Source organism: Procambarus clarkii, chromosome 26 (genome assembly GCF_040958095.1).
Source record: "Procambarus clarkii isolate CNS0578487 chromosome 26, FALCON_Pclarkii_2.0, whole genome shotgun sequence".
In the NCBI taxonomy this organism is placed as follows: Eukaryota; Metazoa; Arthropoda; class Malacostraca; order Decapoda; family Cambaridae; genus Procambarus; species Procambarus clarkii.
Window position 1 is genome coordinate 4,308,038 of NC_091175.1, and position 16,403 is coordinate 4,324,440.

General features: G+C 39.2%; 1 protein-coding gene across 4 annotated transcripts in view; it reads left to right on the forward strand.

Moving 5' to 3' along the window:
* The window catches only part of LOC123756664 (protein RER1), a 45,355-nt gene extending 32,267 nt beyond the window's left edge, over nucleotides 1-13,088 (forward strand). For 3 of the 4 annotated variants that reach the window (XM_069331721.1, XM_045739890.2, XM_069331720.1), the window contains exon 6: nucleotides 9,704-13,088. In XM_069331721.1, coding sequence (XP_069187822.1) covers nucleotides 9,704-9,790 — 87 coding nt within the window. In that variant the 3' untranslated portion in view covers nucleotides 9,791-13,088. Of the gene's footprint in view, nucleotides 1-8,723; nucleotides 8,814-9,703 lie in introns of all 4 variants that reach the window. The other variant, XR_006772662.2, reaches the window with a different exon arrangement.
* The last annotated feature ends 3,315 nt before the right edge of the window (nucleotides 13,089-16,403 follow it).

Genomic DNA, 16,403 nt, shown 5'->3' on the forward strand with positions numbered 1-16,403 from the left:
GACTTAGGAGGAGTTGGTTTGGGTCGTTGTGGGTCAGTGGTTCCCTTGTATTGAGACTTACCACACTTGTCTATGGTATGTCCATAGAGTCTACAATACTTGCAGTACAGTTGTGAACCAGCTTGATCGGGGCTCACCTTCTCGTAACTGTACCACGACTTCTTACTGGAGGATGGTTCAGGTGTCAGCCGGTGGATGAGGCTGTAAGTGTCAGCCGACTTAGCACACTTCAGGTAGTCGGTTTCTTCTTTATCTGCTAAGTAGAGGCGGACAGGAGGCGGCACACGTCTCAAGAATTCTTCAACAAGCATCAGGTTGACGAGTTCTGTAAAAGTAGAGACATGTGCTGCTTCCAGCCATTTCATGAAATACCTCCGTTTCGTGTTAGCAAACTCAAGGAAGGTAGTGGTACTTGCCTTCAGGTGGTCACGGAATTTCCTTCTATAACTTTCAGTAGAGAGGAGGTAGGCGTCCAACACTGCTTGTTTCAGAGTGTAGTAGTCATTCTCAGACGCCAAAGTACTGAGTGTGACTGCAGCTCTACCTGTAAGATGGACTCTGAGAAGTGTGGCCCATTGGTCGACAGGCCAACTGAGTTGATTAGCAAGGGTTTCAAAGGTGGTAAAGAACACATCAACTTCTGCTTCTACAAAGGATGGCATTAACTTACTTGCATGTGATATATTAAAACTGACGGGAAGATTGGCAGTAGCTTGTTGGCGTTGAGTGAAGTGGGAAGTTTCCAAGGCGATTTCACGTTGACGACACTCTAGAGCCAGAGTCGCTTGTTGCTTGTCATGTTCGCGTTGTATTTCCAACTCGCGTTGTTTGGTTTCAAGCTGTACTCTTTCACGTTCACGGAGTAATGCGACCTCGCGTTCGTGTTCTTCTCTCCTCAAGGCAGCTTCGCGTTCTTGTTCGTCTCTCCTCAAGGCAGCTTCACGTTCTTGTTCGTCTCTCCTCAAAGCAGCTTCGCGTTCGTGCTCTTCCCTTCGTATGGCAGCTGCTTCTCTTTGCTGCTCACGTTCAATCTTGGCCAGCTCTAGTTTAAGTTTCATCGTAGCCAAGTCAGTTTTCTCTGCAATATAGTAAGTTTCATGAGTTTCAGAGTCTATCTTACCTTGCTCTAAATAGTAATCCAGCAACAGGTTGTGTAGGTCATTTTTGTTGGCTTGGTAGGGAACTTCTAGTTGATACTCATGTGCAAGAGTTTGTAGTTCAGTCCTCTTGGCACGACTTAAAGTCCCTATTTCACCTGCTGGATTTGCACGGAAAGTTTGGAGACGAAACATGGTGAAATTAGCAAATAAAGGTACACGAATGTTCAATAATGAAATGTCAGAAACAGGACAACGTGGCAACTGGCACCTATCCTGTGTGATCTTTAACAATTAACGTTAAGTGAAAGATATTAAATGATTAAATTAAATCAAGGGCGCAGGAAATCTTGTACCCGGTACTCATGTAAGAGAATAAGGGCAAGAAAATCCTACTAACAAATGAAACAAAGTTTCGAAAACAAATGAAACAGTTAAATGCTTCAAAAGTAAAATTGGTAGTCCAAGAATGTAGGCATACCTTGCCAAGTCTCTATAGGACAAAGCAAGTTTTTCCCACTGAATTTAATATGATACTTACAGAATTAGCGAACTTTTGTGCTCTGAAAAAATAAGCTAATTCCCTACCGTTGTATGTATCATCATCTCTGACTGACGTGTAGGGGTGCGAGGTGTCAACTTGTGACGAGAACTGCTGCTGAGGTCCCAATTCAGCAACTAAAGTTCGAGCTAGAGGAACTATGGCCCTCTTTGTCCTCCTACAGTCAGATTGCAGAAGATTGGGTACTCTTGACCCGGGGCAGACCACAGTACCAGGGTACCAATATGATGATCTGTCAGAATGAGAAATATTCAAGGGACATAGATGGTAAATACGAGTAATAACAAGGAGGGAGAGATGACCAATTAAGAGTATGACTGAGGCCTACAGTCACCACGTAATCCAAAGTTGTCTCACCTTCACTATATGTTACTCTCGTAATGCACAATACACCGCACCTTATAAAAAATGAAATTGAATGAAAAATAGTAAAGCTACGTTAACAGAGTTAAATACGCTTACCATAAATTACCACTTGGCACCAGTACCTGAGTGAGGCTCCTAGGACAGGCCCCCATATAACTTGTGACGGTAACGCGTTGGTGTTCGGCTGTTCAAGGCTAGGGGTATGGCCTCGTCACATAGTTATAAAAAAAAATAGAAAAACTGGAACTTCGTCTGTGGTAAGGTAAGGAGAAGACACACAAAACACAAGTAAACTTTAACAATGAAATTTTAATTACGTTAAATAAATCAAAACATGAAAATAATGCACAAACAAATTCTTATAATAAAATCAATGAATCAAAATAATAAGAATTCTTAAATGACAAAATGAAAAGTTACGTTAAGGCAAAATAACAAGAAGTGCAATACAACAGTAAGTGGGAGGTGCTGGAATATTGGCTTAAAGCCACCACCTCTCTCAGTACACTCTAGAGTCTAGCTGGGAGGTGTGCTGGCTACGAAAGCACGGAACATTCTGAGGACTGATGTTGGGGCGACCCCAGACATCAGGTAGTATTGGGGGCGAGTGCAGGTGCAGCCAGACCGGCGACCAATCAGCGGAGCCGTAGCGATCAACGGGTAGTTTGGTGATTTGGGTCCGAACAGGTGGCGGGCTGCATACGTTTCTGCTCACCCTGGCAAACCTTGCTGGTGCTGGTGTTGTTGGCGTTGTTGGACATTTCTTCCATAGTCTTTTATATAGTTGTGAAGACGTAATTTTGGAGGGAAGAGCAGGCTCAATCTCTTGTAGGAGATTATCGTCACAATATATATATATATATATATATATATATATATAATATATATATATATATATATATATATATATATATATATATATATATATATATATATATATATATATATATATATATATATATATATATATATATATGTCGTACCTAATAGCCAGAACGTACTTCTCAGCTTACTATGCAAGGCCCGATTTGCCTAATAAGCCAAGTTAATATCCTGAATTAATATATTTTCTCTAATTTTTTTCTTATGAAATGATAAAGCTACCCATTTCATTATGTATGAGGTCAATTTTTTTTATTGGAGTTAAAATTAACGTAGATATATGACCGAACCTAACCAGCCCTACCTAACCTAACCTAACCTATCTTTATAGGTTAGGTTAGGTTAGGTAGCCGAAAAAGTTAGGTTAGGTTAGGTAGGTTAGGTAGTCGAAAAATAATTAATTCATGAAATCTTGGCTTATTAGGCAAATTGGGCCTTGCATAGTAGGCAGAGAAGTGCGTTCTGGCTACTAGGTACGACATATATATATATATATATATATATATATATATATATATATATATATATATATATATATATATATATATATATATATATATATATATATATATATATATATATATATATATATAATATGTATGTTGTATCTAGTAGCCAGAACGTTGTACTCGGCCTGCTATGCAAAGCCCGATTTGCCTAATAAGCCAAGTTTTCCTGAATTAATATATTTTCTCTAATTTTTTTCTTATGAAATGATAAAGCTACCCATTTCATTATGTATAAGGTCAGTTTTTTTTATTGGAGTTAAAATTAACATAGATATATGACCGAATCTAACCAACCCTACCTAACCTAACCTAACCTATCTTTATAGGTTAGGTAGCCGAAAAAGTTAGGTAGGTTAGGTAGTAGAAAAACAAGTAATTCATGAAAACTTAGCTTATTAGGCAAATTGGGCCTTGCATAGTAGGCTAAGAAGTGCATTCTGGTTACTAGGTACGACGTGTGTGTGTTTGTGTGTGTATGTGTGTGTATGTGTATATATATATATATATATATATATATATATATATATATATATATATATATATATATATATATATATATATATATATATATATATATATATATATATATATATATAATGTGTCGTACCTAGTAGCCAGAACGCACTTCTCAGCCTACTATGCAAGGCCCAATTTGCCTAATAAGCCAAATTTTCATGAATTGTTTTTCGACTACCTAACCTAACCTATAAAGATAGGTTAGGTTAGGTTAGGTAGGGTTGGTTAGGTTCGGTCATATATCTACGTTAATTTTATCTCCAATAAAAAAAAATTGACCTCATACATAATGAAATGGGTAGCTTTATCATTTCATAAGAAAATTTTTTTAGAAAATATATTAATTCAAGAAAACTTGGCTTATTAGGCAAATTGGGCCTAGCATAGTAGGCCGAGAAGTGCGTTCTGGCTACTAGGTACGACATATATATATATACACACACACACACACACACACACACACACACACACACACACACACACACACACACACACACACATACATACATATATATATATATATATATATATATATATATATATATATATATATATATATATATATATATATATATATATATATATATATACATACATACATTAGTATATTTTGGTAGCAGTCTTTCCTGTAGACATATATTATTAAATTTGACCGAAAAAGTAAGATTAATAATTCTAACACGAATTTTCTCAATCTTTCTTACGTTTCTTTTCACTGTTGATGGTAATTCAAAAATCAATTCTCCAAAATTCATTTTTATTTCTAGTCTGACGCGACACTTGAGCGCGTTTCGTAAAACTTATTACATTTTCAAAGACTTTAGTTTACACACATACACACAACTTTAAATGAATAGAGCTTAAACATCTTCGAGTTTTTTATACCTACATTTGGGTGAGGTGACATGTTACAATAGTTTTGGATGAGGTGAAAATAAACTTTTTACACAAGACAGAACACGAAACAATGGGTATTAAAGGTAGGTAACTGCAGAAGGCCTATTTTTATTGGCCCATATTTCTTGATGCTTCTATATTGGAGCGGAGTCTTGAAGTGGGTAGAATATAGTTGTGCATTAATTGGCTGTTGATTGCTGGTGTTGACTTCTTGATGTGTAGTGCCTCGCAGACGTCAAGCCGCCTGCTATCGCTGTATCTATCGATGATTTCTGTGTTTGCTTGTTAATGCTTATGTCGACCGTGCTCTCAGCCACAGCTCAGAATGGAAGCAAGTCGACGAAGAACTCTGTAGGGTAAGGCAGGTCCTAGCCAACAACGGCTTCTCCAATGGGTTCGTGGAAGACATCATAAGAAGGAAAGTGAAACGCCATGCAACCTCTGAAGAGACAACTAACACAACACCTATACCCCCTATTATACTATTTTACAGGAACTTCTTTTCCACAGCCCATAAAACGGAGGAAAGGGTCCTGAAAGATATTGTTAGTAGAAACGTTATCCCTACAGACAAAAATCAGAAGATACAACTGACAATTTACTATAAAACCAAAAAAACGGCCAGCCAACTCATGAGAAACTCTCCAGACACAAAGCAGAATGCTTTAAAAGAGATCAACGTTGTCTATGCCTTCAAATGCCCTCTTGGGGACTGTAAGCCTCAAAAAACTCGGTATATAGGCAAGACAACAACATCTCTTTCCAGGCGTTTAACAATGCATAAGCAACAGGGCTCCATTAAGGAACATATAATCTCTTCCCACAAACAAACCATCACCAGAGAAATCTTAGCAAAAGGAAGAGTGCGGTAAATTCTGAATAGTGTATAATCTTTTCAACTTTGTCAGCTCACTTTTCGTCCTAGGTCTTTCATTTTGGTATCAATGTGTTCGCAATAAAATTCCCAACAGGACTACATGCATATAATGTCAAAAACAGCAGCTATCTCTACCCTGCTTACATGATGAAAACAGGCCCCGGTTACAAGAGTGCTGTGCCACCCCCAAGGCGCCTCTCATTATGAAAAGTGTATATTCTTTTAAACTTTGTCATCTCAATTCTCGTCCTAGGTTTTTCAATTTGGTATCGGTGTGTTCGCAATAGAATTCTCTACAGGTCTAAATGAATATAAATCCCAAAAGCCCGGCGAGAAAGTGAGTGTCTTACCCGGGAGCGGGCAAGAACTCTATCTTCACTTCACTCTCTTCACTTTGGACATCTAAATTATCGTCCCAGATCTTTCATTTTGGTATCATTGTGTTCGCAATAAAATTTCCTACAGGCGTATATGCAAATATTAAGTCCAAAAGCCCAGCGTACCACCCACAGCAAACAGGGAAAGTGACGGAGCGTTACCCCCGTGAGCGCTAATAAAGAGCAATAAAATGGGTATTCTGTTTTCAACTTTGTTACCTCAATTCTGGTCCTAGGACTTTCATTTTGGTATCAATGTATTCTCAATGAAATTCCCTACAAGAGTATATGCATATAATATCTCGAATGCCTCCGCGGCTACCCGGACGGGGCAACCCCCGAAACTGCCCAAGTCTCAGAAACCTCTAACCCCGCCCGACCCCGAAGCCTTCAGATGCTTAGGGGCTGGAAGCAGGAAGGGGAACAAAATGAACCACCGAAGGGGAAAAACAAGGGGGCGTGGACGGAACCAAGGCCGAAGCGACCAAATCCCCCGAGTCTGGGTCCCTACACAAAGCGGGGCAGCCTCGGGGCATCCGGGGGTTGACAACCCGAGCACGTTGCAACAACCTACCCTGCAACATGCGAGTTGCCTGCACCCAAGGGTGCAGGAAGATTTCCCTTCCCCTCCCGGGCAGGGGGGAGCTGCGCAGACATGTGGCGCAGCTCGTGTGACGTCATACTTGTTTGTCCATTATTCTTGGGGAGTTCTGTCCACTCGTTTGTCGATTTTCGTTGTTAACCAGAATAGGGGTTTGTTTTGTGGCGCTTACCTTTCTGGGTGCCTGTTCCGGTCGATGGCAGATATAGAATGCTCCAAATCACATGTGCATTTCTATGGGCCATTGCTTCCCGTGCCTCTGTGAGGGGCCCAGTTTCTGGCTCATGGTTCCCAGTAGGCCTAGAACTCCACCCACATCGACTGATGCAAAATAGTTAGGGTATCCATAGCCATGGTTAGCTCCAGGGAGCCTCCAAGGCTCGCCCAGAAAATGGCGTTTCATTACATTCAGCGCTGTTTTTTTAGTGAATTACTTTGTGTGACATTGTGTTGAAATTGAGCTGTGTTGTTTACCATACCATTCATTTCGTAAGTATAAGTATAGATGCCACACACCTGTGACAGGTAAAACTATGCTTTTCTTGAAAAACAGCGCCATCTGTTGCATGTAAGAGTAACACACATTCAATAATAGATATGTTACAATTCCATTCCAATGTTTCTGATTGCATTGATAAATTGAATTTTCCTAGATTTGATTTATTTTCATTTTGATTTAATTATTTTGTGTGAATTGTGTTGGAATTGAGCTGTGTTCTTTATCATACCATTCACTTCGTGAGAATACCTGTAGTATATTTTTATATTTTTTCATATTTCATTTCATTTTTTAACTTTTTCTTATATTTCAGTGATGGGAACATCAGATCACTTGATGTTCCCATTTTTCTGATGTGAACATCAGACTATTTGGGAAGGCATCGGACGAGGGAGTGGGGAATGGTGGGGATGAAGAGGGGACGGAAGTGAGAGATAGTGGGGGGGGACAAGGGAGGAGGTAATGGTAGGGAAGGACCAGGGGACGGGGGAGTTTGGGATGGTGGGGACGAGGGAATGGGGGAATAGAGAATGGTGGGGAAGACAAAGGGACAGGGGAGTGGGGTATGCTGGGAAGGAAGAGGGGATGTTGGAGTGGGGAATGGTGGGGAGGACGAGGGGACGGTGAAGTGGGGAATGGTTGGGAGGCCGAGGAGACTGGTGAGGGGGGAATGGTGGGGAGGACTGGGGGACAGGGAAGGTTGTTGTGGCTGGGTACTGCTAGTAGTGTAATAAAAAAAAAGTAAGAGTATGGTGGGAGGAGGGATGATGGCGAGTACGATGTTGGAGGAGTAAGAGAGGACTGGCTGGCTGGGTATGGCTACTCACACTCGAGGAGTTCTGTGTGTGTTGATGGTGAATGTATATACTGTGTGACTGTGTATAGTGTGTAAATAGATAGTATATATACATAAATTAGCATGGTACATGGTAAATATGTGCAACATATGTGTACACAAGTGTCATGCACGTAACACTGTCTTCGGACAGTACGGATGTTTTACTGCCGTAATATAGTGTACGTGTTCATTATACATAGGATTAGCAAGTAAAAACAAATAAAATGTATTTGGAACTGTGCGCCAAAAATGAACAAAAATATATTCGCGGCAACTCGCGCGCCCCTCCCCGGGAGCGTACATCACGGGCAAACAGGGAATGATGGCGTCACACGCCAACTTACGGACCCCATAGCAGCCAAAGTACGTACGATATCAATTTTTTTTTGACATACCCATACTAAGGGGAGGGTTTTTGACACTTTAAAAAAACAAAATAATTTTTTCCAGAGAATTTATTTCCTGCGCACTGGGGGGTGTCATATTTGGAAGCCGAGCAGTTAAGGGGTTAAGTAGCCAGTCTGCAGGTTATCCTCATGCCCATGATGTTCCAAAGTTTCCTGCTTTGACTGCTGTTTTCAGCAACATGTTTTAGGCTGATATTTGGGTGTGGGGATTTTTGAGGTCGAACAGAGTCCTGGCTGCCCATTATTTGGTGGACATTTCTGGTTCTGGCCATTTATGTGTTGCTTTGGGTTGCAGGTTGTAGCCAGCTGTGTCAACTTCGAGTTGAGGAGCTAATGGCGGCCCGCCTGTTTATTCAGATCTGGGGGATTTATGGCTGTTCTCTTGGTAAGACTTTTCCACTTTTGTCCTTTCAAAGAAGAGTGGTTGTAGACAGGAACTCTCTTTTTTCTGGGGTTTTATAAGAAATTTGGAAGGCTGCCTGTTAATCTGTTGGGAGTCTGCAGCTTCTTGTATGCGGTATATTTTCACAATGCATAGTAATCAGTAGATTACCTTCACTTGGTCTGGTCTTGATGGGATATCTGTACAAAGTCGTCATCTTCAGGTTCTGTTTCCTATGACTAAGCCCCCTAATGTTTTTCTTTCTGTTATACACATGTTACTTTTTCAGGTTTTTCTGTACAGTATTAGAATTTGATGGAGAGTTCCTCATTTGAGGTGGCATGGTTATGAAACTCAAGGGAGTCACTGAAGTAGGTATCTTAGATATACTGTCAGGTATAATGAAAGGCTCATTTCGAGTAGGTCCCTTGTTGCCTCCTCCTTTCCGACCCTGTTTTAAGGTGTAAACCTTGGGTTCTAGATGTTTGCTCAGGCTCCAGAGTGAAGAACTGTATGGTGCCAGAGACCCTGATTGATTAGTGCTGCCATCTGGTGACAGGAGGGGAAGAGCAGCAGGGTAGTGTTTTTGTTTGGGATTTGTTCATACCAGCATGTATCGGTGTGTTTTGAGTTTTTGTGATCTCGTTCAGCATTTTTGGTATGGTTTTTTAAATGTATGGTGTGTGATACCCTGAGCTTCCTAATCTCGGTGAGGGGTTGGTATTTTGGTTCCTGCCCAAAGTAGGTCATGAGAAAATCAGTTTTGTTTGGTAAAATGGTATTGGTCCTTGGGTACCAGTGCATAAGCTCTGGTAGCCACTGATTAGGCCCTCAGAGAAGGGCATTTCATTATGCCCAATGCTCTACTGATTAATATATTTATTCCATTTCAGCATATGATCAAGTATAAATATTTACCATTCTCGTTGGGAAAACCTCGTTATCAGGCTCAGGAGAATTCAAAATCTGCTGCCCACTGACCCAGCTATGCTACTCAACCCAAGAAATTGTAACTACTTACTGTCTCCCACCAATTAGATAATAAATAAAGCAAAGAAAAGAAGAATGAGAAACTGTGTGTCTTTGCAAAATCTTACTTAAAAGTAAAGCCATGTTGGTATGGTATGTGTTACACCAGGTGAGCTACCATTCAACAATGTGTTTTCCAGATGTGCCTGTAAATTTGCAGTGAAGAAATTGGTGTATTTTGTTGCCCTATAAGAAAGATCAGAACTATATTATGGTAAAATATTGCTGGATTGCTGCATACAACCTTCAAAGTATTTTGATATACATAGTACAGTAATTATCTCCTTCCTGTTGGAAGGAGAAAATTAGGTTACCTATACAAGCAAGACAATTGACAAGTCATTGGTATAACTTACATTGTTCCATTTCATGCCAAAAATTTATCTAGGCCCAGGGTTTTCGTGCTAATTATTTAAAACTTCAATCTTGAGTCTGGATGAATTTATTCATGTTTGACTTCTGCATACACAAGGATCATTAGTGGGAAAGTTAGTTTAAAATATTTTTTTTTTTTTTTTTTTCAATATCAGTGTTTGTCAATGAGAACTGACAGCTCTTTAAAACTAGCAGTAATAAAAAAAGTTTAGTTTTACTGTTTTATCAAACATCATTTTGTCGCCACTAATAAGATGAAAACCTTTAATTAAAAAAGATCTGTAAGGTTAAATTTAAGTATCTTTAACATCTACAGGTTATTGCTTGAATTTCTTGTTTAATGATCAGAATTTAAAATACATGTTGTATCCCATAGGTCATGGTATTTTAGCTACTAAAACTGTTCTTGTGCCACCACCTGTCTCCATAATGAGTTAGAATGTAATATTTTTATATATATATATATAATTTATTATTATTATTATTATTGAGAAAAATCACCGGAGCAGAGTTGGGATTAAACCATTATCTTTGTGAATGCGAGATGCATACCATACTGCTGAGCAACAACGTGCTAAAAAGCTACATAACTCAGGACACTACTGTGTCCTCTAAAGATTCTGGAGGCCCACCTATTGCCACAACCAATTTTTATGAAAAACCTGCATGCACTCTGGAGTAGGTTTGGAGTTCAGCATTTTGCATCCTTCAAATACACAAGGAAATAACAATAGTGTGATATATCAATGAGACAATCACTGGAGCATGGGTATGACATGCACCTAACATTCACCAAGATGCTTATTCCATCTCTGCTCCACTGATTTTCCATTTGATATATCTTGATAGTGATTTCACTATCATGATAGTGGTTTTTCTTTTGTTTTTGTTTTCTTGCCTTCTTGAGGTTATCTCGAGATGATTTCGGGGCTTTAGTGTCCCCGCGGCCTGGTCTTCGACCAGGCCTCCACCCCCCAGGAAACAGCCCGTGACAGCTGACTAACACCCAGGTACCTATTTTACTGCTAGGTAACAGGAGCATAGGGTGAAAGAAACTTTGCCCATTGTTTCTCGCCAGCGCCCGGGATCGAACCCGAGACCACAGGATCACAAGTCCAGTGTGCTGTCCGCTCGGCCGACCGACTCCCCCTTGTGTAGTATTATTGTTATTATTAATATACATTGTTAATTGCATGAAGGAATAATAGATAAACTGAAACTTTAAAGTGTGGGACACTAAAAACATGTACAGTATAATATTGTTCTGTGACTAAAATTGTTCTAAGTAAATATATTTTTTTCTAATTATTATTATTAAATAAGAGCAATTTAAACAAACCTTTGTAGTTCTTCATATTTTAATTTTTTATAAATATTAAACTTGGTAACTTACACATTTTTTTTTATATATACGTTACTGTAAAATGAATCCAATTGTTTTGTGAACAAAATTAACCATAAAGTGAAATGATCTTGGAGGTGTGTTCTCTCGAGCATTTCTTCCTATAGATATTAAATATAATGTTGTTGATATAAAACTTCTGTTTTTTTTTTTTTTTTTTTTTTTAATAGGTTTGTGCATCTTAACGTCTTACTTGAGCATGAACCTGAACACGTGTAATAGTTCATCACGCAAGTACTGTTCACTGAGGAGTATACTTTAGGTGACAGCTTTGTTTATTGGTTTAGAGCATTATTTACTCTCTTAGCAGTGGATCACAAATATGTTTTGATGCAGTGCAAATGGTAATTTCAACATACAGTTTTCAGTATTTTTTGCAAGACGTATTTTTTTTATTATTGTTATTATTATTTTTTGTATATCTGATTTGGAACATACAAAAAATCATCATTTAATTTACATTTATCTTCTATTATATTCATGTTATTAGCAAGACAGCACCAGGTATTCTTTGATTCTCTTTGGCTAAACTGTATTTTCTCTGCTTTTTTTTGTAGTTCTTTGATGTTTGATTTTCAAGTTGTTACATTAAGTATTTAGTATTTTTGCCAGAGCTGGAACTCCAAACTTCCAGAAGTGCATGTACAGTAATTAAAAAATTATAAGATTTGTTAAATGTTGGAAGTACAATTTGTCTTGTGTGAAATTGTGGATAAAATCCTTAGTCTTGATTTTATATAATTTACTTTTTAAGTTAAAATATTTAAAAAGCATTAGCATTTTTGTCATTTTTTGCATTTCAAGAATTACCATATTAAAAAATGCATGATAGCAAATTTTACTAATACATATTTGCAGCTTTCATATGTTGGTCATTAATGCAGCAATATTGCAATGTTTTCCGGTTATCAATGTTGGGGCACAGCACTTGATGGAAAAAAAAAATTTGATGAGGTAATCTTTATGTAATATTTGTGCAACTGATAAGAGTAAATTTTAATTTTACATTTTGAAAAATGATGTGAAGTATTTTATTTTTATGGGGGTAAACTTTTTTATTTATTTAAAGTTGTCTAGAAATGAACGATGTAGGTTGATGGTGGTCTTGGGAGCAATAGTTTCATTTGTAGAAAATGACATAACAGATCTTGACTGTTATTAACATGCAGTTGGAAAATGTTACAAATAATAAGAAAAGCTATTTTGAGTAAGTTATAAAAATTTATTTCTGGGTTCAGGTAACCATTATATTGATTTCTGTTTTGATAATACAAAGATTAATGGTATAATTACTTTATATGAACTATATACCATTATTATTGTGTTGTCTGAGTGATGTGCAGTGGTTACTGTATATAAGTTATTGAATGAATGAGTCATTCCAGATTATAGCATAATGAATGTGACTAGACCTTTTTACTTGGATCATGTCTTTGTACAGTCTTGTCATGAAATAGATTAAACTATTTTGATTAAGACTTTCTTTTAACCTTTGACGTGCACAATTCTTTCAGCTCTCGGTTAACATGATTTTCAATCTGCATAAAATATATTTTTTCACATTTTAAGATGCTTTTCAAATGAGTTAGATATTAGTTTTCACTTTACTTACAGTACTTGTACAAAATTTCCATATACTCCCTTAGATTTACAGATTTTCAGATTAACAATATTATGATATTGTTTTTTTGAAATTCAGATAGTTGTTCCTTGTGTTGTATGAATTTGATGATAAAATACAAAATAAGCAAGTGAATGAAGAAAAAATTTGTTTCGAATTTAAGGGGGTTTGCTGGACCATGTTTTCTGGGAGGATTTTCTGACGGTGGCTCCCTCTTGCTACATTACGGATGGCTACACCAAATTTGAATCGCACCAAGCCCTTCAAATCTTTACAAACCTACCAGAGACAAGAAGGCAAAACATGGTCCCCTCAGAGGCTCAAGATACAGAGAATAGATTACAGTAACCAGAGAAAATAGTCGCCAGGAATGGAAGGTAGGGCGAATCAAAACAGGCAAAGAGCAAGGTAAAGGTAAAATAAAGCAAGAAAAGCAAAACGGATGGGGAGGGGGGAAATACAGTGGTACCTCGACTTACGATAATTTCGAGTTACGATGTAAATTTAATCGAAAAATGCGACTCGACATACGATGGTGTTGTCGACTAACGATAATTGTTGGTACACGTTCGGGTCAACCGAGCGCGTGGTTCCCAGTCACGCGATCTGACCTGCCTCAGTTTACTACAGCTGCCTGCTTAGTGATATGGCGCCTATAAGAAATTCCTCGTTTGTGGTGATTTTTTGCATTTTGAACATTAAAGTAATTATTAATATCACACTATGAGTCCCAGGAAAGTCAGTGGTAAGACTCAACATATGAGATCCCATGTAAGAATGACCATAGAGCAGAAACAAGAGATCATTCGTAAATATGAAGATGGTGTGCAGGTAGGTGAACTGGCTAGGCAGTACAACAAATCTCAGTCAACTATATCCACCATACTGGCTAAGAAAAAGGACATTGAGTGCTAAAGTTGCAAAAGGCTTATCAATAATCATGAAACATTGAACACAAACACTTGAGGATGTTGAACAGTTATTATTAATTTGGATACACAGCAAGGAGTTAGTGGGTAACACGACTTCCCACAGCTCTGCACCTTATTTACACATTTCATGTAAAATATGATAAAGCCTGTACCTATACTCACAGCTGGGCTACGACGGCCATCGTAAAATCACTGGAAAGTTGAGAGCCTAGGCTACACATAGACTAAACAGGAGATGTTTCTTGAGAGATTTTGCAAAACTAGGACCCGTGCTCCTCAGTGCACCTGTGTGCTGCTCTAGCACACATCTAGAAGCTAGCTGGAAATTCCATTCTCACAGCAGGCGGGAGAGAATCACTATAATTTACACATGGAAAATAGTAGAGGGGCTGGTCCCAAACCTGCACACAGAAATAACACCACATGAGACTAGAAGGCATGGCAGGATGTGCAGAATACCTCCGTTGAAAAGCAAAGGTGCAACAGGTATTCTGAGAAATTAAAAACTCTGTCAACATCAGAGGCCCGAGACTGTTCAGCACGCTTTCAATACGCATAAAGGGTATAACTGGCCGATCCCTCACAGTGTTCAAGAGAGAACTTGATAAACATCTCTAAAGGATACCTGATCAACCAGGCTGTGACTCATGTCAGGCTGCGAGCAACCGCGTCCAACAGCCTGGTTGACCAGTCCAGCAACGATGAGTCCTGGAGCAACGACCGGGGGGTAGCAAAGCCCCTAAATCATCTCAAGGCAACCATCGGGGTAGTGGTCCTCACATGGGTGTTTTTAGTTAGTTTAGTTCATTTATTATGGACCCCATACCCATCTTGTGGGCGGTAGTGAAAAGGGTTACATGGGTGTTGGGAGACAATATATATTTTCGACCAGATATTCAAACATCAGTACACTGTGAACGCTCATTTCCACGGGGGCCTCTAAACCGATTTCCCTTGTGTGTGAAGTTCCCTCTAAACCGATTTCTCGCTAGAGCGTGTGTGTGTGTGTGTACTCACCTATTTGTGCTTGCGGGGGTTGAGCTTTGGCTCTTTGGTCCCGCCTCTCAACTGTCAATCAACTGGTGTACAGATTCCTGAGCCTACTGGGCTCTATCATATCTACATTTGAAACTTTGTATGGAGTCAGCCTCCACCACATCACTGCCTAATGCATTCCATCCATTAACTACTCTGACACTGAAAAAGTTCCTTCTAAAAAAAAAAAAAGTCTCTGTTGCTAATGTGGGTACTCAGTTTCCACCTGTGTTCTCTTGTTCGCGTCCCACCAGTGTTGAATAGTTTATCCTTGTTTACCCGGTCGATTCCTCTGAGGATTTTGTAGGTTGTGATCATGTCTCCTCTTACTCTTCTGTCTTCCAGTGTCGTAAGGTGCATTTCCCGCAGCCTTTCATCGTAACTCATGCCTCTTAGTTCTGGGACTAGTCTAGTGGCATACCTTTGGACTTTTTCCAGCTTCGTCTTGTGCTTGACAAGGTACGGGCCCCATGCTGGGGCTGCATACTTCAGGATTGGTCTTACATATGTGGTGTACAAGATTCTGAATGATTCCTTATACAGGTTCCTGAACGCTGTTCTGATGTTAGCCAGCCTCGCATATGCCGCAGTCGTTATTCTTTTTATGTGGGCTTCAGGAGACAGGTTTGGTGTGATATCAACTCCTAGATCTTTCTCTCTGTCCGTTTCATTAAGTACTTCATCTCCTATTCTGTATCCTGTGTCTGGCCTCCTGTTTCCACTGCCTAGTTTCATTACTTTGCATTTACTCGGGTTGAACTTCAACAGCCATTTGTTGGACCATTCACTCACTCTGTCTAGGTCATCTTGTAGCCTCCTACTATCGTCCTCAGTTTCAATCCTCCTCATAATTTTTGCATCATCGGCAAACATTGAGAAAAACGATTCTATACCCTCTGGGAGATCATTTACATATATCAGAAACAGTATAGGTCCAAGGACTGACCCCTGTGGGACTCCACTCGTAACGTCTCGCCAATCTGAGACCTCACCCCTCACACTGACTCGTCTCCTGTTGCTTAGGTACTCCTTTATCCAATGGAGTACCTTCCTTTCACTCCAGCCTGCATCTCTAGCTTTTTCACTAGCCTCTTGTGTGTGTGTGTGTGTGTGTAATTACCTAAGTGTAGTTACAGGATGAGAGCTACGCTCGTGGTGTCCCGTCTTCCCAGCACTCTTTGTCATATAACGCTTTGAAA